This window comes from Pleurodeles waltl, chromosome 3_1, assembly GCF_031143425.1.
Source record: "Pleurodeles waltl isolate 20211129_DDA chromosome 3_1, aPleWal1.hap1.20221129, whole genome shotgun sequence".
Lineage (NCBI taxonomy): Eukaryota > Metazoa > Chordata > Amphibia > Caudata > Salamandridae > Pleurodeles > Pleurodeles waltl.
In genome coordinates, this window is record NC_090440.1 from 422,647,237 (window position 1) to 422,672,175 (window position 24,939).

At 44.7% G+C, this 24,939-nt stretch overlaps 1 protein-coding gene across 1 annotated transcript in view; it reads left to right on the top strand.

Annotated features, from left to right (window-relative positions):
- Nucleotides 1-24,939, top strand: part of LOC138283214 (gonadotropin-releasing hormone II receptor-like) — a 246,447-nt gene that overhangs the window by 180,174 nt on the left and 41,334 nt on the right. Inside the window, exon 3 of the mRNA XM_069221260.1 lies at nt 11,712-11,916. Within this exon, the coding sequence (XP_069077361.1) occupies nt 11,712-11,916 (205 nt within the window). The remainder of the gene's footprint in view (nt 1-11,711; nt 11,917-24,939) is intronic.

Genomic DNA, 24,939 nt, shown 5'->3' on the forward strand with positions numbered 1-24,939 from the left:
GCATACCTCTGCCAACTAGAGACCCAATTTCTAACATTGGTTATCAGCGGTGAAGATAGGAGTTCTATTTGTGTAGTGCCTTTACAGTAAGTTGGTGTACATTACTACTCACACCTAGACCAATTCAAATCAATTGTCTCTGATCCCAATTGGCATTTTTGTCTCACTCTCTTCAACTGGCATTTTTGATTTTTAATTTCTCTCTGATTGGCATGTTTGCTTTTTACTCTTGAAATCATGTTTCTGGTTGGAGGTTCTGCACCTGCAAAAATGAAGTTTGAGCTGGTCAAACTTGAGGATTACACTGTGGCCCAGCTCAAAGATTTCTGTAAGGATTTTGGGTTGCCTGCAAGGAGCAAGAAGGTGGAATTGCAAATGGCACTGAGAGCCTATTTCAAAGCCCAAGCTGCAGCAAAGAAGACCTCACAGGAGACTGAGGAAGGCTGGATGTAGAGCATGATATGGACCAGGGTCTTACAGGAGGCCTTGGGCTGCCGTCTCTGGGGAGTCAAGCAACTTACTCCCAGAAATGAGGGTCCTTACCAGGGCAGGAAGTAGTGTGTCATCTAAAGCCCTGCTCCAAGAGGAGCTGGAGGACAGGAGGAAGGAGAGAAAGTTCAGATTGGATCTGGTAAAGCTCAAACTTGAGGAGAAACAAAGGCAACTGGCCATAGAGGAGGAGGAGAAAAAGAAGAAACAGGTCTTAGAGGAGCAAAGGCTTGCCATGGAGATGGAGGAGAGCCAAACGATATTGACTATTGAAGAGAAAAAGTTGATGTTGGCTCAGGGGTTGAGCCTTAGAGAGCTGGACATCAAAGCCAGACAGGTGGAGTCTAGCAGTGATGGTGATAGCAGTTCTTCTCTGCTCTCTGACAGGAGAGTCTGCATACACAAGGGTCTGGTGTCTGATTTTATGGTGGGTGATGACATAGACAGATGGTTGGAGGCCTATAAAATTGCTCTGCAAATGCCCAAGGTCCCTGAGGACCAGCTTGTGGACACATATCCCTAGTGAGGGGAGGGACACTCTACTGGCCCTAGTAAGGAGTGACAGGATGAGGTATTCCCTTATGAAGGAGGCCCTAATCAGAGAGTTTGGTTTGACTCCAGAGAAGTATAGACAGAAACTCAGGGATAGTCAGAAGATTTCCCAACAGACCTGGTTGGATTGTGTGAATTTTTTTTTCAAGGCACTGGATAGTTGGATGAAGGGCAGCGAGGTAAAGATTACTAGGGGTTGTATAATTTGTTTACAACAGAACACCTGTTCTGTTTTTGTTTTCCAGGTCTGCACCAACACCTTGCTGATAGTAAGCTATCTGACCCCAGGGAGCTTGCCAAGGAGGCATACCACTGGGTCAGCACCAGGGTCCACAAGAAGGTACCTGGTAGTGACCCCAAGAAGGGTGGTTCAGGTTCCCCCCAGAAGAGTGAGGGGGAGGTGAAGGGAGACCCAGGCAGGTCCCAGCGTGAGGGGGAGGGAAAGGGTCCCCCTGTCCCTTCTGAGAAGAAGGAGGGAGGATCTGGTGAGTGGTGGCCCAGGACGCCCCATTTCCAGCCCGCTGCTTTGATTTTTCTCAGCTATGGTTCAATCAAGGGGACTCTGTCTGTCTAAAAAAAACACCCACTGGTGAGAACTCTACAGGAGTGGCCAATTACGACTAATTAGTCCCTAGGGGCTCATCATAAACCAAGCTGTGATCTCCCTTAGTTGAGCTCAGAGCGTGCGTTGGTGATCCCTGAGGGTGGGAGGGATCTCTTCCATCAGGCGACAATGAATGGGTCCTAGTGACTACTCAGAGTGACACTGGGGCTAGCCATACTATTAGAAATAGGGTCTTTGGTTGGCAGTCAGGTTACCCCCTGTCCAAGCAAGGACCCTCACTCTAGTCAGGGTAAGTCACACACAATCCAAATTATCCTGTGCCCCCCCTCTAGTAGCTTGGCACTGAGCAGACAGGCTTAACTTAGAAGACAATGTGTAAAGTATTTGTGCAATAAATCATGCAATAACACAGTATAAACACCACAAAAATACAACACACAGGTTTAGAAAAATATAGAATGTATATCTGATTAAATGCAGGTCAAAAACAATCAAGATTTGATAAATATACATTGAAATATCACTTTAGAAAAAGATAAAAAGAGTCTTAAGTTCTTAAAAAGCAATAAATGTCTCTTGCAAGCACAAAGTACCTGGTTTGCGTGTAAATTATCCGCAAGGGATGGCAGAGAAGGAGATGTGTGGAAAACGGGGAGGTGTGCGTCAGTTTCTCCGGGCGCATACAGACAATGCGTCAGTGTTTTTCCACGCAGCAAGGCCTTTGTGTCAATTTCCGGCATGCAGGCTTGCATCCTCTTTGGGTTGCGGGGTATTTGGACGCCCGGGGACAATGCAGAGAAATCCTGGGCGTGCAGGACGAAGCCACAGGAGTTGCATTGATCCGGTGTGGCGATGCGTTGAATTTTCTGTCGCACAGCAGGCGTTGCATCAGTTTCCACTTGGGGAATTGGGCTGCATTGTTTCGGTTCAGCTGTGTGTGTCGAACCAGTAGGGCTGTGTGGCGAATCTTCTGTTGCAAGGCAGGCACTGCATTGAATCTTCACTCAGGAAGTCAGAAGGTGTAGTTCCAGTTCGGCTGTGCGGCGATTTCTCAGTCACACCACACTTCTGGCAAACTGTGATTCGATTTCCGGCGCACAAGGAGTTCGTTGCAGAGATGAAGTCTTTTTGGCCCAGAGACTACAGAAAACAGGAGGCAAGCTCAATCCAAGCCCTTGGAGAGCACTTCTCAGCATAGTCACAGGGCAGCAGGGAAGCAGGGCAAAAGCAGGGCAGCAGTCCTTCACAGCAAAGCAGTCCAGAAGAGTCCTCTGGGCAGCCAGGCAGTTCCTCTTGACAGGTTGTAGGTTCCGGTCCAGAAGGTTCTGAGTTGATAGGGTCAGGGCCCCTGCTTAAATACTCAAATGTGCCTTTGAAGTGGGGGAGACCTCAAAGAGTGGCTTAGAAGTGCACAAGGTCCCCTTTTCAGTTCCATCCTGTCTGCCAGGGTCCCAGTAGGTCGTTTGGCTGTCCATTGTGTGAGAGCAGGCCACTGTCCTTTGATATGTAAGTGTCGAGCACCCCACCCTCCCAGCCCAGGAAGACCCATTCAGTATGCAGATGTGTGCAGGTGTGACTGAGCATCCTGTGTTTGGGGTTGTCTGAGTGAAATGCACAAGGGAGCTGTCAAGTAACCCAGCCAGATGCGGATTGTAAGGCACAAAAGGATTTAAGCGCAGAGAAATGCTCACTTTCAAAAAGTGCCATTTCTAAAATAGTAATATTAAATCCAACTTCACCAGTCAGCAGGATTTTGTATTAGCATTCTGGCCATACTAAATTTGACCTTGTTACTCCTTTGAGATCAGAATCTACCACTCAAACAATATATGAGGGTAGCCCCAATGCTAGCCTATGAAAGGAGCAGGCCTCACAGCAGTGTAAAATGAATTTAGGAGTTTTACACTACCAGGAAATATAGAACACACATTTTCATGTCCTGACTTTTACTTAAAAAGCACCCTGCCCTATGGGTTACCTAGGGCCTAACTTAGGGGTGATTGTTATGTATAAAAAGGGGAGTTTAAGGCTTGGCAAGTACTTTTAAATGCCAAGTTAAATTGGCTGTGAAACTGCACACACAGGCCCTGCAATGGCAGGCCTGAGACATGGTTAGAGGGATACTTATGTGGGTGGCACAACCAGTGCTGTAGCCCACTAGTAGCATTTAATTTTCAGGCCCTGGGCACATGTAGTGCGCTTGACTAGGGACTTACAAGTAAATTAAATAATCCAATTGGGTATGAGCCAATGACACCATGTTTTAAGGAGTGAGCATATGCACTTTAGCACAGGTTAGCAGTGGTAAAGTGCGCAGAGTCCTAAAACCAGCAAAAACAGTGTTAAAAAGTGGAGAGAGGCAGGCAAAAATTTGGGGGTGTCCACCCTAAGGCTGTCAGGTCGAACACATAAAATGATGGTGAAAGGCTAGCTTTCCCAGAGAAGTACACTGGCCAGGTGTGTAGGGTGACAAAAGCTGATGGAAAGCACTGCTTCTGCCCTATGGCCCCGGTATCCGTAGAGTGGGGTGGGGAGGTGACCCAGAGGAGGGTCATAGTTAGTCCCCAGAAACCCAGAAACTACCTTATGGGGAATGCATTCCCCCGGTTTCAGAGGAACTGGGAGGGGTAGTCACACAGACACCCTAACAGTTCCGTTTACTGGGGGTTCCACTCCAAAGTGAAGGGTACATGACCCAAGATGGAGGTGCAGGGTGAGGGAGAGCCCACCCGTGTCCTGATCAGCTTCAGGGTAAAAATCCTAGGCTGGTTGACAAGTCTCGGGGTACCACTACTTCTATCTCTGAACAGAGTGGAAAAAGGGTGCAATTAATCTAGGGCTACTGTCCACCATTCTGAGAAACCACAGAGGTCAGAGATTCCTTGATAGCATGAGGCTTAGTTGTTGACTGTGACAGCTGTCAGTGGCCTCTGTTGGTTGTTGTCCTTGTGGACAGAGTTTCCACTACGTTGGTGACAGAAGTCAGAGCCAAGGGGAGGAATGGGCCACATCACTTTGTTGGCCATGGTGGTACTGTCTGCCTACTGGCATGCATCTTTGAGCAAATTAAAGTTGGGGGCTGCACAGATGGGGTCCACAGATGAGGAGATGGGTTCCTCATTGGTTAGATCAGTGTCTCAGGAAAGAATAGACAGAGGGCTCCACCTGTATTCAGAGAGGCATAGAACTGAGAAGTGCTCCTGCAGTAGTGGATCACTGGCCATGTTTGAACACCCTAAGCAGGAAAGACATTAAGATATTGATTAGACTACCCTGGCTCTAGGATGGAGGAGGGTTGTGCTGGACCTGGACTTTCTGCAGGATCATCCCTAGGCTTTTTGCCTTTTCCCTCGTATTTTTGCTGAATTTGTTTACCTCTCCCAACTGGAGATCGAATTTTTAACAATTATTGATGGGAAGGAAATTCCAGAAATGTAACAAATAAGATATTTCACTCACTTGGGGAACAGATTTGCCTAGTAGATGGTACGATTATGGCCTAGATTAGTTGATCAACAAGCAGTAGTAGGGGAGACTGTATCCTGAAAAGCATTACCATGTAGGTGAAGAGGTGAACTTCTTCATGCCTAGACAACAGAAAGAGAGTGGCTTGTTTTGCCAAAGGCTATATGAAGGGTGAAAGAGAGCTTGAAATCATCGGGATCATAGAAAAAAGCACATCAACACAGATTTTGCTACAGTATAAATGATTGACAATGTGACACAACTAATGGTCTAGGTGTCCAGCCTTTTGTACATCTGTGAAACATATCACTAACGGTATTGCCAGAAGCTGCCTCAGTGATTTGTGCACACTTGGCACAGATGAAATAAGAAAGTACATCTAAAATATAGGGACATAAACTTAACAGAGTGCTTCTTTTGATATTTGCTTTTTCAAAGAAACTTGGGCCATTCAGCTTTTTGTGTTCCAGGATTTTACAGTTTTGAACACATTCCTATAAATTTGTGGGGGGACCTAATAGTGCGACCAAGTACTTTTATTGATAGACAATATTATTGTATCAGTTAATATGTTTTTGCTAAATGTTTACATTAGAGTTTCTGAAGCTGCCCATGCAGAGGAGTGTGATCTTTTTGAGAGAAGGTTTTAGACTTTTGTACAGTTGGTAGGGAGGTGGAAAAACCTAAATGACACCATAGTTGTTAGTGGTAAAGGACTACCACTACTACTGGTTTTCGGCCAGGTATGAGTTCAAACGGAAGTGTGGACCTAGCAAGAGATGTGGCACAAGAGACTCATTTACAGGGCCAATAATCCCCTACTTGAGGGCAGGAGAGGCCTGATTATGGTTTGAGCAGTACGGCTGTACTGTATTTATCATTTAGAGAACCACTGATTCCAGCCAGCAATCTCTCCCCTGCACTACCCAACAAGAGATGGCTATCAACTACAGATATGTTTTTTTCTGGCACAAATTCTGCATAGTTTTCCCAATTCTGACCTGTTAATGCTTATATTTACCATCTGGTCTTAGCAGGTGATGTATGGAAACTGGGACCATTATAAGTTGAAGGGCAGGTGGTCAGATGGATTCCAGGTGGCTGATAATGTGGTTCATGCAGGTGTCAGGAAGGAATGGGCTACACTTCTTCCTCACAAATTATTTCCCTGTGCATCCTCCTGCTTGGTTTTACGAAGTGTAAATTCTGATCCAGTAAAATCGTGCTGGGTGTTTTGAAGCTGTAATTACCAGGAAATCAGTATTTTAAGTACTGACTGTGAGGGTTGGGTGTGAACAAACCCGTTCACAGTCGCAAACAGCCCAAAAGCATGATTTCCACTTGCTGAGCCATAATAAGTACTCAGGGCCTAAGGGGTGCCACTTGGGTGTCAGAGACACACTTCAGCTGAGTCCAAATGCTGGTGCAGGATGTTGGAGAGCTTTTAATGTCCCTGAGGTTCAGATCAGGAGGCTAGCAGACTAGCCATTGAAATTAATCTGGTAGTCCTGGGTTCAAGTTGAGGTTGCAGGTACAGTTCTTCTACCCCAGTGAAGAAGGCAGAAGGCAGTACTTCAGTACAACAAAGCAGCAGTTGCTTCAGAACAGTAGTCCAGCAGAGTGCCATTCCTTTCAGCAGCAGAGCAATCCTTCTTCATGGCAGAGTATACACAGATCCAACAGTGTACTGAAGAGTTGGTGTCTGAGATCTCCGTTATATACCCTGGTGCAGAGGTTATGGAAGCCAGGAGAAACTTGTAGACAGTGGCTTTGAAGTGCATGGAATTCCCTACCTCCCCTGCCCTGGATCCAAGCTGGCTGCAGTAACATTTGGCGTCATTAGACCCTTTGTGTGAAACGAGAGCCCAGGTTATTCAGTTGTGAGTGGGGCTGTGCTCACCCCCCCCCACCACCAATCCTATCAGCAGCTGGCCCATCCAGGCACACCTAATCCCTAAACCCCTATTGTGTGACTGACTGGGAGGAATTCACAAAGTCTGTCAGTTACTCCCAGTCATGTGACCAAAGACAGGCTACTCTCACAAAACGGCCACACACAGGAAAATGGTGACTTTATAAAAGTTGCACTTCCAAACTTACAATTAAAAATCTGACCTTACCATTAAAGAGGGTTTATTATTACAACTTTATAGACAACAAACATGACATAAGCACCTGCTCCCAATTGGAAATTACAGCTTATTGATTGTAATAAGTAATCTCCAGTGTTAGCCTACACGAGGGTTAGGCCTCGCCGTAGTGAAAAATTAATTTAGGATTCTTTCACTGCTGGAACATGTAAATCTTAAAAGTACATGTCCAACATTTTATTAACACAGCACCCTGCCCTATCGGTTACCTAGGGGCTATCGTAGTGGTGACATATGTAATAAAAGGGGAATTTAAGCTTTGCATGGGGGTTTCATGCTAAGTCGACATAGTAATTTAAAACTGCATTCATGCTGCAAAGGCAGGCAGGGATACATTTTACAGAGCTACTGGAGTGGGTGGCACAATAGGTGCTGCAGGCCCACTGGTGGCATTTAATTTACAGGCCCTGGGTATATGGTATACCACTCTGCAAGGTATTGATAAGTAATTTAAATATGCCAATTAGGTATAAGCCAGTTTAACAATGTTTTAGAAGAGAGAGCACAACCACTTTAGCACTGGTTAGCTGATAAAGTGCACAGAGTCCTAAGGCCAACAAAAATAAGTCCAGCAAAATTGATGAGGAGAGGTGAAATATTTGGAAGAAGACAACCCTAAGACTGACATGTCTAAGAATATAGTGTGGTGTTGTGAGGACCTCTTGAACCTGAGTGGGTTCACCCATTTTTAGCTTCATATTAGTTGTATTGTTTTAGCTGTGACATTTTACACACTTTTCTGGCATGATATTATTCTAGGAATATATTGTATGTATTCCTTGTTTAGTTAGCCTTTTCTTGACAGATAAACAGAACCTCCTGTTCACGGCTAGGAACACAATACACAATATCCTAATGTTTGCATTGCCTGTTCAGGAAACAGCTTCTAACATCTGGACATAGCAGTGCATCGGAGCTGTGCTTCTAACACAGTGTGGCTTTATTATATAAATAATGCACTGACCTGGAAGAGGCAGAGGGGCATTCCAGCCGCGACCATCCTGGGTCGAATGCTGTGTTCAACCTGCAGCTCTGCTGATGGTAACCTACGAGCTGCCTGAGAGGAGTGCCATATACATTACAAGCTGACTTCTGACATAATTTCCAGGTTTGGGGCTAAGGCTAATCCCTTAGATCGGGCCAGGAAGGAGGGTACACCCACTATGCTCTCAGTGTAGTCTTAGGGTAAGGTAGGAACCTCTAGAATCTTTAGAAATTATTCACCATTGTTGGATTGTTCATTCTCTTTACCATGTTCATAATGCTGGTAACTTTGCTCTGTTTGAACTGCCTAATTATCACAGCTCATTTTCTTTATGCAAGATTACAATATTTTCAATAAATGTTATAAAAACTTATCTCATGTGTCTCTTGTGTTTCGTCTGGGCAGGCATGAGTAATCTGATGACAAGGGTGAGATTTGTTTCCACAACTTCCCTGGCAGTCAGAGTGTCATGTTCGGGTTGCTATAATCACCTTACACCCTGGCAGTGTTAGGGGTATAGGTGAGGCACTGTGAGCTAGCCAGGAATTGGGCTGGTGGTTTCTGATAGTGTGGACAGATTTAGGGCTTCATTACGAGGCTGGCAGTGTTCAGACCGCCAGCCTCTCATTGGCGGTCAGGACCTCCACTGCTGTGCCCGGTCCAGGTCCGACCACCAGGGTTCCATCAGCACCACCAGAATCCATGATCCCGATGGCCTCGTGGTGGCAGAGTTCGTAATCTGGCAGGGCAGCACTGCATGCAATGCTGCCCTGTGGATTACGGCCTCATTCTCTGTTAGCCGAAAAGGCTGGCAGAGAACAGGTGGCAGAGAACAGGTGGAAAGGGGGGCCTGCACTGCCCATGCACTTGGTCCCCCTGCCCAGCACCATTGCAATGTTCACTATCTGCCTTGCAGACAGTTGCAAGGGTGCTAGTGCACCCTGCGGGCTACAGCATTGGCCATCGCTCGATTACGAGCTGGAGACAATGCTGTAGCCTGTTTCCCGCTAGGCCAGAGGGTAGAAACCAAGGTTTCCACCAGCCTGCCTTACAGGAAACTCCTAATAGGTCCAGCGGAGTGGTCGCCACAAAGGTGCAGCCACCCTGTTGGGAGTTTGGGGGACAGGCTTTCCCATCTACCAGACTCAAAATGAGGCCCTAAGTCTTCCACATTCTGAAGTTCTGTCATTCGAATATGTAGTCCTTTACTATTGGTAGGAACCTTATAACAATGGTTTTGATAGAGGTGACATTTTTGCTGTGATTAAAAACATATCTGTTTTTTATGTATGTACAAGATGGGCCAACAACATCAGCTAAAATTGAAAATTCATAAAGTTAATACGTTACTCCAGTTCACCTGAAAATCATGTTAAATGCAATGTGGGCTATTCGCAAACTGCAATTTGAAGTATATTTAGTAATACTACACTAATACTACCACTGTCCTACAAAATACCACTCACAAAATCACAAGAAGGGGTTTCTGCCTTCTCTTTCCCTGTCTTTTTCTGTGCAGAGACCTTCACCTCGACTGCAGAGTCTCAACTCACATAAGTATACATTTTTGTAGTTAATGTGGGAGGGATGGGAGAGTGGCTAAGGATGGAGTAAGGAAGGGTTTAGGGACGACTAGGGAAGAGGCCAGGAAGGAACATGCATCCACCCACAAAAGAGTAAGCACATTGCTAATCACAAACTGTACTTCTAAAGCTACTAAAGCCAAAAACGATCCAAAACAGTAGTAAATGTACTCCATCTTAGAGCAGGAGAAAGTGATGGCCAACTACTACTACTGCTACTGCAACACCCTCCCAGAAAAAATAAAAAATATATTAATTTAAGTTAAAATATTATAACTCAGTTAAAATATCAATTAATTCAAGTTAACATTAAGAAAGTAAAAATAAATCAATGTTTCTTTAAATTTAACATATTTTAATAACCTTTGTTGAATTTAAAATTAATGTAACATTAATTAGACTGAAACATAACTAAATTATTTTTCACTATCTCTATACATCACTTATAATAATTTTCAATAAATGTTATCTACATATATTCACAGAAAAAAACAAGTTGCAGGGATGTTAAAGTTAGGTTCTGAATTTCCTCGCACAAACCATAGAAATTCAGCAGTTATAGTTATGGTTAACTCAGGTAACTATAACTCGCGCCCTTAGGTACCTATACCTTGTACCCCTGCCATACACAGGGCCAAATTTATGTTAAAGTGGTGCAGCTCGGTGCTGCGCCAAAAATAGTAGCGCCACGCTGCGCCACTTTAGAACTGCAGAAGTGCACCATATTTAGAGGAATAGCACAAGGGTGTCTGCGTTGAGGGTGTCCCTTGCTGCAGATAAACAATCTATAATGGTGATTTGGCACTTCTATGTGCGCTGCAAAATACAGACTACATGGAATTATCAAAGCATAATTTTGAATGATTGTTTATGTGCAGGAAGGTGTCCTTCCCTGCAAGTGAACAATCGTCCATGGTATTTTGCTTCTTCTATGTGTGCTGCAGAATGCAGCACACATAGAAAAAGCAAAAAACGAGGAGGAATAAAAGCATTCCTCCTCATTTTGCCATGCTAAAGCCACCCCTGCGGTGGCGTTCATTTTTGGTGCTGCCTCAGGTTTACAACTCATAAATCTGAGACAGCTTCAAAAGCAATGCGTGTTGCGGTGGAACGCCCACCTCAACACCCATTGAACGCCCCTCTGACTCAGAAAACTGCATCAGAGTGACCCATGTTTACAAGGAGGCGTAACACCACAAAAAGTGGCATTACACCTTCTTCTAAATATGATGCAGTGCTTAGCACCACCAGAGCGTAACGAAAAGTGACACTCCGGTGGCACTAGGGGCTCTTAAATATGCCCCACAGTTTCTCATCAATAATTTTATTGCAAATGTTTCAGAAATGTTTCAGTAAAAATATCAATGATGCCATAGAAGGTGTCATCAATGTTGTAATATGTGGAGTAATTAGCTGTGCATGGTGAAGGCACAAGTTATAGTTACCTTAGGGTGCGAGTTTTAGTTATGCGTTTTCTCCATACAGAAATGATTTTTTGAAATTCAACTTAATTTATATACATTTTTAAAAATGGAAAACCTTATTTTAAGTTAAAGTTTTTTCCAATAAGGTTCTATTTTAAACCTCTGTCTCCATTATTTTCGATGCAAACATGTTGCAGTATCGGTGGCTGGCCTTGTGTAGTGTTGGGTGTCCTACTGTTCATTTTTGGCTGTGGTAACTTTCGCTAGGAAATCCGTCTCCAGCCCATTTCAGTGGGTGGACACATGTAAGTCTACGCTTTTGAATAACATTACACTTGTAAACGGTGGATAGCCAAAAGTAGTAAATGGATTCAAAAGTGTAAAAGTAAACTTACATGTGTAGAATAGCCCCCTTTGTGTGCAATTCTCCTTACAAATGGGTAACGTAATTATATTTTATACCTGATATACATTTACTCTTGGTTTCCTTTCCATTAGCTGTTCCTGTTCCACACTGTCACAATTACTGCACCACAGAACTTCACACAGTGCACTACCAGGGGCAGTTTCCAAGAACACTGGCAAGAGACCGGCTACAACATGGTGAGCTTTGTCTGCCTTTTCCTCCTGCCTCTACTCATCATGATCTTCTGCTACTCCAGGATCCTGGTGGAGATTTCCAGGCGAATGACTAAAGGAACAGGTGAGTCTTCTTATCAAACAAGTAGACCAAGCAGCATAATTTGACTTAAAGGGTGAAGAGAGGGGAAGAGTTTGAAGAGAGTGGGTGGCACAAATCATCCTTTTCAACAAATGTGTCTGAAGGAAGGTGTGCATCAAATTAGCAGCTAAAATGTTTTCATAGGGTTGATAAGCTATTGGATGTTATTTGATAGTATTTATTTATTTATTTATGTAGAATTTGAACCTTTCTCTTAAAACATAAATAAATAATATAGGAATGTTTAATCTGCATCCAAATATTATGTTTGTGCATGATTAATGAAAATCTGCCCTCGCCCCCTAATGTTGGATGATTAAGAATTTAAATCTTCATTTTCAGAGTGTGCAGTCTCTAAAATGAACCTTCTGCAAAAAAGCAGAAGGCTGTAATCATTTTCAGCCTGCCTTTCCTGAATATCAGGGGAGCATGCTCCCCTTGCTCTAATAACTTATGCATTGATTCCATTAAGTCATGTGGGTGAATGTGCCTCGTTCCCCTTCGCCCACATGCGTCAATATTTTGCTTCCTCACAATCTCGCGGGAAACAAGTTGCCTTTTACAGTCCTTACAAGGTCTAAGGACACCAATACTGTTAATAATAAGGAATATAGCTGAGTGCCTTGCATCTATGCCTTACCTGAGCAGTGGACGACAGGGCCCTGAAATGCACCCTCTGTACATTTGTATAGGCTTTCATCCTTGCATATTCCTGTATGTAACCCTGCCACATCACAAAACCTGCTGTAGGAAATGGGAAATGTACCGGGTTAAGATACTGCTACATTTGAAAGTGAGAGATGCCCTGTCTGTTGCGTCGGAATCACTCCCCTCAAATCCAGGTGATATGCTTGGATCAGGTTCATGTATGCAAAATTAACTGTACACAAACAGTGCGTTTTGCGAAAAATGTGTTCCCACTTGTGTGCTAGTGCAGATTGGAAAACAAGCTTTTAGAATCCGGCCCTTTAGGTCACTCCGATGATGGTACTTTTTTCTGTTTTCATCCTCTGTCACAGGAGAATGTTATCTTATTCATTGATTGACTCTGGGATCACTGGGTACAACATAATAGAAGTACATTGTTTTTATATAAAAAAAATATAGGCTAAAATATATGCCTCTTCAAAACCTACTATTAGGAAATTTAAGTATGAAAAGATTTAGTGATATACCAGTCTACTTTATTTAGATTTTTTTAAATCTAGTATTATTTCGTGATTATCAATCAAGTTTTCTGTTCCGATGTTCTAAACTGGATTTAGAAAAAATAGAATTAACAATCCTGTTTTAATGAAAACTCTTTCGAAGATATTTGTAACTGATAAGCAAACACTTTCAACATTAAAAATAGAAATAATATTGAAAGGTTCCACAGAGTTATATAATTTTTTAAGAAACTACTCTAACATTGATAAAATTACTTTATTAGTGGATTCCCCGAATGTCCATTCTAACTTTCGCTACATGATCCAATAAGTGATAATCTTCTTTCCTAATGGATTTGAATATTGTGCTTGCACCTTCAACCCCCAATACATTCTCAGTAGGAACTGTAGTCTCAAATTAACCTCCCGCAAAAGAGACTAGCTGAATTCAGGCTTTAAAACCGCCAGACGTCTTGGATAGGGCACTGGCAGCTCCGAGAAAAGATTTCCAGCTTCAAGATAGCCTGGAGTTAGAGAAAAGTATGTATTTAAGTTCATGTGTGTAGTCCCTAGTTTGTGGTTGAGCTAAAATTCTTAAATCTTTTTGATCTCATCGTTCCCAAACCATGGTAACTTTGTGACCGGCTCCTAGCTGATGCAAATGGAGAATGTATTACCAATTAGCCGATTTTCTCTGCCCCAGTTCTTACTTCATCCTCCCAGAATAAGCCTCTCTTGCATACACAATTGGGAAGGAAGACTTCTAATACATAAACTACAATGTTTTTGTTCCCTTCTCATGATGAAAACTAGGCCATATCTCTACTCCATGTCCTTCAGCATTCCATAGATACGTGTTTTTTGTAATGTTTCCCCTTTTCTGCAATGTATTGTAAGTAGAGGTTCATATCATTTTAAATTATGCCCCAGATTTCAACAGTAGCTGGATCTTTGAGGTAAAGTCGGCATTGGCATCCACAGGATGTCACACTAGTTCATGGCTTTGGTTTTGATGGTCTCTGCTGTAGTGGGATCTCGGAGCTTAACCCGAAAGACGAATTTGCTCATCCAAGGTCTCAGCTGTAAGGAGACCTTGGAAATAAAGCTGAAAGTGGCTTAGGTGGGTTTTACTGCTGGCTTAAGCCTAATGCCACATACGCACATTCCTGATCTCTGCGCTAGCAGGAACTTTTCTTGTTTCTGCAGCAGAAAAGTGTAGACCTAAATTATGCCGATTTTAAGGCCTTGGTGTAGCTAGACCTATGATGTTTTTATACATGGCAGTTTCATCAAACAGTTTCGTCCTTGCAGAAACAGGACGTTTATCAGACAGTACCTTTACACTATGCCAAGTCATACCACTAGCAGGACTTTTTGAGAAAAAAAAAAGTATAATAAGTCCTCTAGTTTGTTGGGAGAGTATGTGGCAGAACTGCCAAATCTGCCAACTTTCAGGGGCGTAGATTCAACGGGGGTGTTTGGAGTGTTAAACCTCCCTAAAAATGTATTCTGTAATAAATAATTGGGTACAGGTACTTTCCATTTGGTATGGTGAGGTACCTTTCAGATTTCACCCTGAATGTTTATATACCCACACTGGCAAACACACACATACACAGACGTGGACACCAACACACACACACATACACACACACATACACACACACACTCACCCACTCGCTCTCTCTCTCTCTTTTTCTTGTCTCTGCCTTAAAACATGGTTAGTTTGAAAACGATTTGCTTTTCCACAATCATCTTTCTTTCCACTGCCTCTTAAGCCCCCTTGTGTCCTGCTTCTCATAAAGTATTTTAACAACATATGCCAGTGTGATCGTTGAGAAATCTGAAGCGTATATCCCCCAGTCTTTCTGACCAAGCTACGCCCCTGCCAACTTTGGAGCTGGGGAACCAAGTTTGAGTCTTGGCATCAGCTGCACATCCTTCGATTTTGAGGAAATCACATAGGGCCTGAAAAGGAGTTTGGCAGTCCACCCTGTGCAAGCTGGTGGAAACAGTCACCTGCAGGAAGCCCCACATGGTCGGTGCTGCAATGGGACCATTCACAAACATCATGCTGCTGCTGCTGCTCATTAAAAGACAACAAAAACAACACTGCTGTGGACACCAACACCCATAAGTACACACACCTACCTGTATCGTTAACCTTAAAGACTGTCTGTAGCGCCAGCTTACACATCATAGGGGGGCACTCTGCGGGCAGCTGGTACACATCTCAACCTACACACACTCACAAGCGTGCATCATCACAGACATGCACACAGTCACAATACTCCCCTATAGGGCATCACACTTACACTGCACTGCAACACTACACAAATACACACGGCCACATGGCTCAGGCAAAGGAAGACTGAAGCTATACAGCATTGTCATACACATCAACAACAACACACCTACAGCACATATAAAAAGATTACACACACACTCACATTCACCATTGGCAGAGGTCCGTCCTGACATACAACACATGCATCTATGTGGCATGCTACACAAATAACAACACCATTAAATAATCCTTCAGTGGACACACACAGCACAATGGAAGCACAATGGCATGCACAAAACAGAGAGACACAAAAATAGACAAATAACAACAGGCCGATTATAACTACACAATTGGGACAGTGCAATCCGGGAAGCCAAGGGAAGGACACAGCACTGGGACATATATCACTTTCAACAGGCCCCTCAAGCAACATGTGCACAGGAATTGGCCCATCATTAGTCTGAGGGACAAACAATACTAAACCCAAATGTCATGCACATCTGCACAATGGGGAAGGGCAAATCAAAAGAGCACATACAGCTCCTACTGCATGGGACATACCTCTACAGGAACTAGCTGCAAGGGACACACACCTAAATGGACACATGCACAGGCAAATGCAAACAAAGTTAGTACAACTTAACACACTTCATTTCTGCATAAACAAAACTCAAGCTGACACACATCAGATGAATGCATAAACTATATCAGGGGGATAAGTCTAACACCATACATTCCCACATTGGACAACACAAAAAGAAATACCATACCAAACAACACACAATGCCACCATTGCATTTACATACACATACCCATACACACAACATATACCCTTCCCTTGGAGGACACCAGCACCGCCCACAAATTCACATACTGCTAACAACAGCACATGATACAGCAAGAAGACTCACACACACACAACTGGAGGCATACAATACAAGTCAATCAGGTACAACATTAAGGTAGAAAAGGAATTGCATGACAAATGTATACCCAAAATAATCAACTGTTTGGAATTTATTAATTTAAAAACTATTAAAGTCCAAACGCCATTGGCTAGTCCAAATTTTTACCCCATAAGTAGCACACTATTGTGTCAAAACTTGACTCCTATCTGCCAGTAACCTCCACAGGAAGGGGCATCAAGGGGCAGGTAGGCACCTCAGGGATTATCTGGGGGTGGGAGGAGTTGAGAAATTAGATTTGGGGGAGGCGGTTTGGGCTTGGGAGGGGGGTCTTCTTCTTGGGAGGAGTTGGCTTCTTTGAGGGGAGAGGTATGGCTACTTGAAGGGGGTAGGGGAGGCCTTGGAGGTGGAAGGGACAGTCTGGGAGCTGGGTGGGGTCCTACTGGGTCTGGGATGGGGGGGAGCAGGCCAAAGGTCAAGATTAGACAAAAATGGTCTTGGGACACACAGGGACAGTCATCAGAAGGGGGTCCGGATTTGGAAGTTGAGGGAGTGGGTGTAGACTGTGTAGGTGTGGATATCATGGGTACGTGCTTATGGGAGGTATGCTTGTGTGTGGTGGGTTTCTGTTGTGTGGGTGATTGTGAGCATACATGTTTCTTGGTGGCACAGGAGGTGGAGGTGCTGGGGATGTAGGAGTGGCAGATGTGTGTGCGTCTGTCAGAGTGGTGACTGCGGGTTGGCTGTATGTGGTGAATGTATGTGTGTCTATAGTTGTGGTGTCTGCGGGTTGGTGCTTGTGACATCTACAGGTCTGTTGGGATGGTGTCTGCAGGTTTGATGGTTGTTCTGAGTGTGCCTGTGACTGTTGGTATTGTGCTTATCGGTATTCTCGATGTAGTGTCTGTGATGCTGGGGGTGGTGGGAGAGTCCAAGGAAGTAGGGAGTGTTGTTGTGTCTGTAGGTGGATGTTGTTTGTGTGTGTTCCAGTGTGTTTTGTGATGTTTGTGTTTGTGTGTGCTACTTTTGGGTGTTGAGGTGGATGTCTGCAGATCTCTCTATGTGCCTTGGGTAGGTAAGGGGAGGGGGATTTGGATTGGGAAGAGGGAGGTGGAGGGGGGACAGAAAGTGGGGGGTGACTGGCTGCCATCAGTGAGGAGGCCAGAGCCTGAAAAGATCTCTGAAGGACAGCCATTTCACCATGAATGTCTTCTAGCAATGCATTTGTCTGTTGGAGCTGACTTGCCAATGCCTGGATGGCATTCACAATGGCTGACTGACCCACAGAGATACTTCTCAGGAGGTCAATAGCCTCCTCACTGAGGGCAGCAGGGGTAACCGGGACTGAGCCAGAGGTGCCAGCAGCAAAGGAGACACCTAACCTCTTCGGTGAGTGGGCATGGCAGACTGGGTGGGGAGCAACAGGGACGGCGGTGATAGAACAGGGGAAGGCAGACAAAGATGGTACGGGGGTTGCCCCGATGGGCCCGGCACCACTAGGTAGTGGCCACTGGAGAAAGCATCTGATGATGTTGAGGATGTAGATCCGGTTTTCCCTGTGGCACTCCGCTCAGCCTGCAGGCCACTGGGTCCCTCTGTGTCAGTGGTGTCTTCATCCGAGGTACCGTGACCAGATGCTTCCTCATTTGGCTCGGCCCCGTCTGCTCCTCTTGCTGGTGGTGATGCTGCAAGGACAAAGAGGAATCGAGTCATCACATGTCCATGATAACACCTGACCCACTACTCTGCTTGACACACAATACCATTATGTCAAGTAGGCCCCAACAAAACTTTGCACCTAAGTGTCACATACATGTGCCATAACATATGCACACATGCCATGTGGATTTCCAGAAGTTGCCCACAGGAAAATCCGGATCTCCGACAACTACAATTGCATGGCTGAAGTCTTGGAACCACAATAACCATACAACACCTAGGAGACTTCTTCATCCTCAAAGCTGTCCCACATCCAGCAGACCTCAGTTAACTAATGGCAAAGAATAGTATCCCATTGTATAGTCCATTCCCGCATATTCCACACTAGGTCATTCACACATCTCCCTGGCACATATGTAAGGAACCAACAATGAGAAATGATCCCCTGACATCCTGCAATGCTGATTACAAAAGCACAATATGCTGGAGTAGGTGACATGGAAATACATATGTCACACTGGAAATATATCAACAATATACACTTCTCCAAGTGGCATCTGTCCTAACAGAGTCAAGGAGGTAGTATCAATGTCACTCAGATAGTCCATACATGAGGCATTGAAAGGAACACTGTTGCGGTCAGGTTCAAAATGCCAGGGAGAGATCTCTGCAGAATACACAAAACAATGAATCAGCAAGCCCCAAGATAGTCAGAACTAATGTCTGTGACATCCTTTGAGTGTTTCTGTAGAACCTATCTGTCCTTTACATGTTTGAGAGACACAGAACTTGCAAGGACTAATAGAAGGCCCTCAACCTGTTGGATAACGAGAAGCAAGAACACTATCTACATCTTGGACATGGCAACCCTGGTGTCTGCCTATGAGTGAATGACTGTACCCAAACACATGTTATTTCAACATCACTGCAAGTCACTCCATGATGCATGCCAACAATCAGGGCACAATCCTTAACTATTACATATGTGCAGTGCACTTTTTCACATGATCCCACATCAAGGGCATAGATATACACAGACTGGTTACACACTCTGGGCCTACCTGCCATGTCCCTCATTGATACTGCTTTTCTACACGACAAAAGACATACTATGACACATGAAGTAATTTGTCAGACAAGAAAAAATGGTGACAAACTCCTGCCTGTGCCACAAGATGAAATGTAACGCCACTGTGAAACAAGTTGTCATGCACACATATGTGAGAGAATACAGACCTCACCCCATCAACATAGGTAGAACATGCATGGAACTGCAGCTTACAAATGTTTGACAGACATGTAGGCACAAGGAATGTTGGCAACAGTCATGGCGCATAAATACTTTCAATTGACATTCCCCACTTACCAAAGGAAAGTACTTTGCTACACCTGCAAACAATGAAATGTAAGCCAAATTACATGCATGATGGATACCTACACATCACAGACTGCAATGAGGCACCAGCACCCATCACATACTGAAGATAAATAACTTCTGGTTGGCAGATGTCTAAAGACACAAATACACTGACACATGGCAGAGTACATTAATTCTTAACCTACTTACCTTTGGCCTGTACCATGTAGGAGTAGTGATCTCTTGGATATAAATTACACCCACTACAGAAAGAAACAATACATAAAGGATCACTATACACAGTCATTTGTGCTCCCTGCAGAGCAAGAGATTTTGGGATTCCCCCCAGTTTTGTCTTAGGTCCCAGGTCCAAAAGGCAAGGCACCCCAGTTTTATACACTTGGCATGTCAACACAAACAATCTTCCATCTACCATGTGACACATGGCTCATCACTCATTGTCAGGGGGAGCAGTAAGTACCTCACTCAATCACCTGGCAACGGGACAGGCAGGAATTTGTTGTTCCACCCACCCCCATGTGGCTGCTGTGCTGCCCTCAAACTCCTATCAAGCTCCAGGTAGGCCACTGCCAGAATGCTGGCCATCGGGGGGTCATGGCACCCTGTCCACGTTGGGAGGACAACCCCAGCTGGGTCTCTGTAACCTTCCGGGCCCAGAGACTTGGGTCCTCCCACCTCTTGCAACAGTGGGTGCTCCGCCGGGTGTGGACCCCCAGGGTCTGCACCTTCTTGGTGATGGCTCTCCATATGTCTTTCTTCTGATGGGTGTTGACTTTCATGGATGCAATAGACAAGACAATAAATTAAGTCCACAAGTCTCATCCAAAACTTCGGAGTCACATACGCCAGTAAACCAAGCTGATAACATTCTGTTATGCCTATATTGCCCAAGTGTGGCACTTACTAGTCATTGAGTACAGGGACATGACAACAAATGCTTCCCAATCTGCAGACCAACCCATCACCCTGCTCAGGTATTGCATTGACTAGGTAGGTCAACTGACATCTTGTGGGACATGATCTAGCAATCTGACTGAAATCTGAGAAACTATATGATACATCACACCTCTCTGGCTTCTGAAAGGTAGACTCATTAGGCATGAATGCATCAAAACACTCACAATCTGTGAGAATGGTCCTCTGCGTACATTACCTACAGGCAACTGCCAGGGTACAAACTCAAACATTACACAGGGATGACAATGAAGAGATTGGCATGATGGGTACAGAAGTCTAGCCTGCCCATGTGTGGACATGTGCAGATACAAAATACAGACTCATTCCACTTCAGGGGGTGGAGTTCTGTGTGTCTCATTGTTAACACAGAACACACTTTGGACATATATTTCCATATTACGTAGATTCCATCCAGAACAACATAGGCATGCATTGTGACTAGACTACTGAGTCACATATCATGGGTTCCCAGGAAACAACACACTGTTCATAAACCTTTCCCTAAACCCATTTACATTCTTATCAGAGAAAGGAGCCTCATTAAGATGCATATTAGCACTGATCCAAGATGTGGCCTCATAAAGGATCTTCTGGGATACAAAGAGTGGGGACAGTGCCACAGTTGCACAGCAAAAGTGATTTGACAGCAGCCTAGACTTGGACCCATACTGTGAGATACATTTGACAGGCCTTGGTCTCTGCAGGTTGAGCAGACAGTATCAGCAGTACAAAACATAGCTAACAGCAATTTGGCATGTGTGGCAACCTGAAGGGCAGAGTGAGTCAAGCTATGCCTTACAAAAAACAGTTTAGCAGAGGCAGATGTGGGTTGGAATCTCTGTGGAAACATACACATTGCTCACTTCACACACAACCGACACCTACAACATGCATATAAAGCTCATGCTGTCACCCAAATACATGTTGTCTCATATTGACAGCATCCATGAGGTAAGAGATGTCTGAGGATGGCTGTAAAGTCACCTCAGCTTGTTATGTGTATCCAAAACAAGGTGGATCAGGGAACATTCAATGCACACACACCACAATGTATAGGAACCTTAACATCTGGCACTGAATACAAATACATTCACATTGACTTTCCCACATATGCCACACTGACCACACCTACATGACTTTGAGTTTACATTCTGGCACAAGTGGGCACAACCTAGCCTGTGAGGAGGAAATGTATGGTGAAGTTCAGAGAAAATATGTACGAATGAGGCATTTACCTACTCCTCTGGTGTACCATAGAGCTGTTCATAAAGGGGTAGCACCTCAAACACCAGCTTCTCCAACTCCTCTGGTGAGAAGGTTGGGGCCCTATCACCTGCAGGATGTGGCATGATTGCTCCCAGAGGCGGTACACAGCAGCTCAGGTAGTGGAAGTCCTGCTGGCAGGAGTATCAGGAGTCAAGTGAGAGATTTTGCAGAACATGATGGTCACGTCCGCTACTTACGTAGCTGTCACCACCGGTGAACACAGCCATTGGCCTGCGGCCGCCACTAGCAACAGCGCTAGCCTATTTCTGTCTCTACCACGGTTACAACCGCCTACCACCATGACGACTTCCGCTGGCGGTCACGGGCGGTTCCTAATATCCTGTGGAGTAGGACAGGTAGCTGGCATTTTAGAGGCCAGAAGTGCATTATATAGCCTCGATTGATGCGTCACACCTCCAAAATTGTTTGTACCTGCAGTAATGAGAGCTTGTCTTGTCCTGCCATGTAGGTCCTACGACTCAAACACCATTGTTGTACATTACTAGGCACATATGGAACTGTAGTTATCAGGATGTGTAGAGTAGGGTGTTTTTCCAAATGATAGGGGATCCTATGCTTTGCACTATACAGCCAAGCGTTACTTGCTAAGTCAGATGTGAACATTTCACTATCTTGATTATCTGCTCAGTTCCTGTCAGGCTCATTGAAATGTAATTGTATCAACTGATGTTTGGTATGAGCTTTTGGTCATAAGTATGAATGTCCAACGTTAACTCCTTGTATTAGTTTTATCCAGGTACCTACACCCTGACATCCTCATTTAGGCATTTCAGAGTTGTGACATTTGGCAGGTATCTGATACTGTTGTGACATAGGGAGCGGACATGGATTGATCCAGGTAATGTTGATCACAGATTTGGGGTTTATGAGTCCTGTGCTAAACCTGCTTGCACAGTGAGTGGGTGTAAGTCTAAAGTGTACAATACACTGGTTTGATGTGGTATGTTGAGCCAATTGTCTCATGTGCATGATCATACGGCATTGAGATATGTTGTCATCAAGTGCAATCCATGCATTCTCCCTTCACATTGTGTCATCAATGATCTTGTACGACCTGTATGTAGTTGTAGATGTGTTTCATCATTGCAGGCCACAGTGCCTGTGCCAGTACACTGACATAGGTTTGTGTTGTACCACCAGATGCTTGGTCATTATAATGGGATGGACCTTTATGATGAGGGACTGTTGTACTTACCTCTGTCCGTGCCATGGCTTATGTTATGTTGGCAAACCTAGTTTTGGTATGTGATAAGGCTGAAGCTGGTGACAAAATCCACAAATCTGTTAGCCTATTCTACAGGACGAGGCCTGACAAAGCCCTTTCTTCCGTGGTCTGTGGGACTGTACCTTGGTATATCTAGCCTAACTCACTATGGTTTAACTATTCTTGGGAATGACAGTCCAGACATTTTGACAGCCTATGTTCTGTACAGTGCAATGAAATGTTTGGTGTGACCAGACACGTGTATCAATGCGTTGCTTGTAATCCTCAACATAGCACTACCTGTGACATATCCCTCTTTCCATTACCATCTTGTGCCTTCCTCGTGTGGATCACATGGGATTACATCTAAACATTTCAAAACGTTGGAACAGAAGCAAGCAGGCAATGATTTTCTGGTAGGTGTTTATTGACATAGGTGGAGGAAATCTAAATGTGACGCAACACAAAAGGAAAGTGAAGGGATCAGTCATGGTCCAAAGTTCAGTCCTACTACCATGAAAATGGAAGTTGGTTGAAGAACACTCAACAGAGTGAATATGTGACACACAAAGGAGTTCCATCAGGAAGAGGTCACTTCCTGCCAGTGGTTGGTGTCTTGCCATCCGATGCTCATGGATTCCTGGCTGGATGTCCCTGCTTGCGGGAGGTTCTGCTGATACAGAGTCAGGGGTGTCTGAGGCGGGTCTTTCCGCTGACAGGGCTTCCCTTCCAGTGACTTCCACTGATGTTGAAGGGACTGGGGTTACTTGGCCAAAGGAAGGGGGTAGTGTTGCTCACAGTCCCTGATTAGGGTACTGCTTATCTCCCTGAACACCCCTGCTAGGGAGGCCAGGATGGTGCTAGTGGCCATCCACTTTTCCAGTGACTGACAATGGAAATCCCTCCGCAGCTGCTTAATTTCACTGAGTTCGGCAACTACTTGGCCCATCATGCTTTGGGAGTCTTGATAAGCTCCCAAGACTTGGCTGATGGTGTCTTGGCCAATTCCATCCCCAGTGGCCTCATGCCACTGGGCCACAACATCCATCTCACGCACCCTACCCCCATGTGCCAGCGCCCTTGCCACAGATTTCCCCCTACCACTGGTTCCAGGACCATCATTGTTGGAAATGTGTTGCTGTGACTCAGGATCCTGGACTGGGGGGCACAAGATGGATGTAACTGCCCCCTGGACACGGGGTGGGTGCAAATAGCTTCCTGCAATGTTGATGCAACCAGGGCTGGGAGGACTCAATGCAGTCACAGTGAGGCTCACTGGTATGGTCTGACCAGGTTGCCCTGATGGGCCAGAACCATCATCAACGTCCACATGTCCAGGAGTGTTGTCCTCACTGAGGGCTTCATTCATGGGGGTAGTGGCAGTCTCTTCAGTGCGCTTGGTGTCCCCAGTGGCAACTGAAACTATTGATGTGAGAGATACAGTGTTGGAGGTTGTATTTCAACATCTACCAACAATAGTTGACAGTGACATTAAGCAAAGGCTGTGTACACATAATGGGTTTGCAGGGTTCCCTTATGTGACAGGTACACATATGAATTGTATTGACCTGACATTTGTGAAACATATCTATTCCATTTCAGACAACCAGCTGCAGGATGTATGGATTCATTGACAACTGGCCATTTGGCATAGACTCACACCTGACCACCAGTGCAGGCAAAACTGTAGCAGGGCAGGATGTGACTTTGATCCTTTTAAGGCCTAGTTGACTGGTATGCAGGCAGACTAAGCACTTTGTTGTATATGTGATTGAAGTCATCATGTTGTCAGTTCATTGTGAATGTGTCTGCTGCCAATACCATTCAGTTGATGTATCTTGAGACCTTTGGTTCTTGTGACTTTTTCACACAGGTCGAACTGTCCTTCTTGTCCACCACATTTTCATCTTAGCTTAGCTTCTCAAGATGGATCTAGGTGCTTTGCCACATCATAAAGTGTACTAAGATATGTATCTTGATCCCTCCCTGGTGAGTACATGTCATTTGTGAGTTCACAGACAGATGCACTATGGCATATGGACACTGGCCTGGTGATGGGAGTTATAGGGACTGGTCCTCAAGGGATTTTCAGTCATGTTTCTCCATGTACTACACACAGTATGCATAAATCCTCCTCCCAGGTGAGTTCACCTCCATTGCAAGTTGACTAACATGGAAAG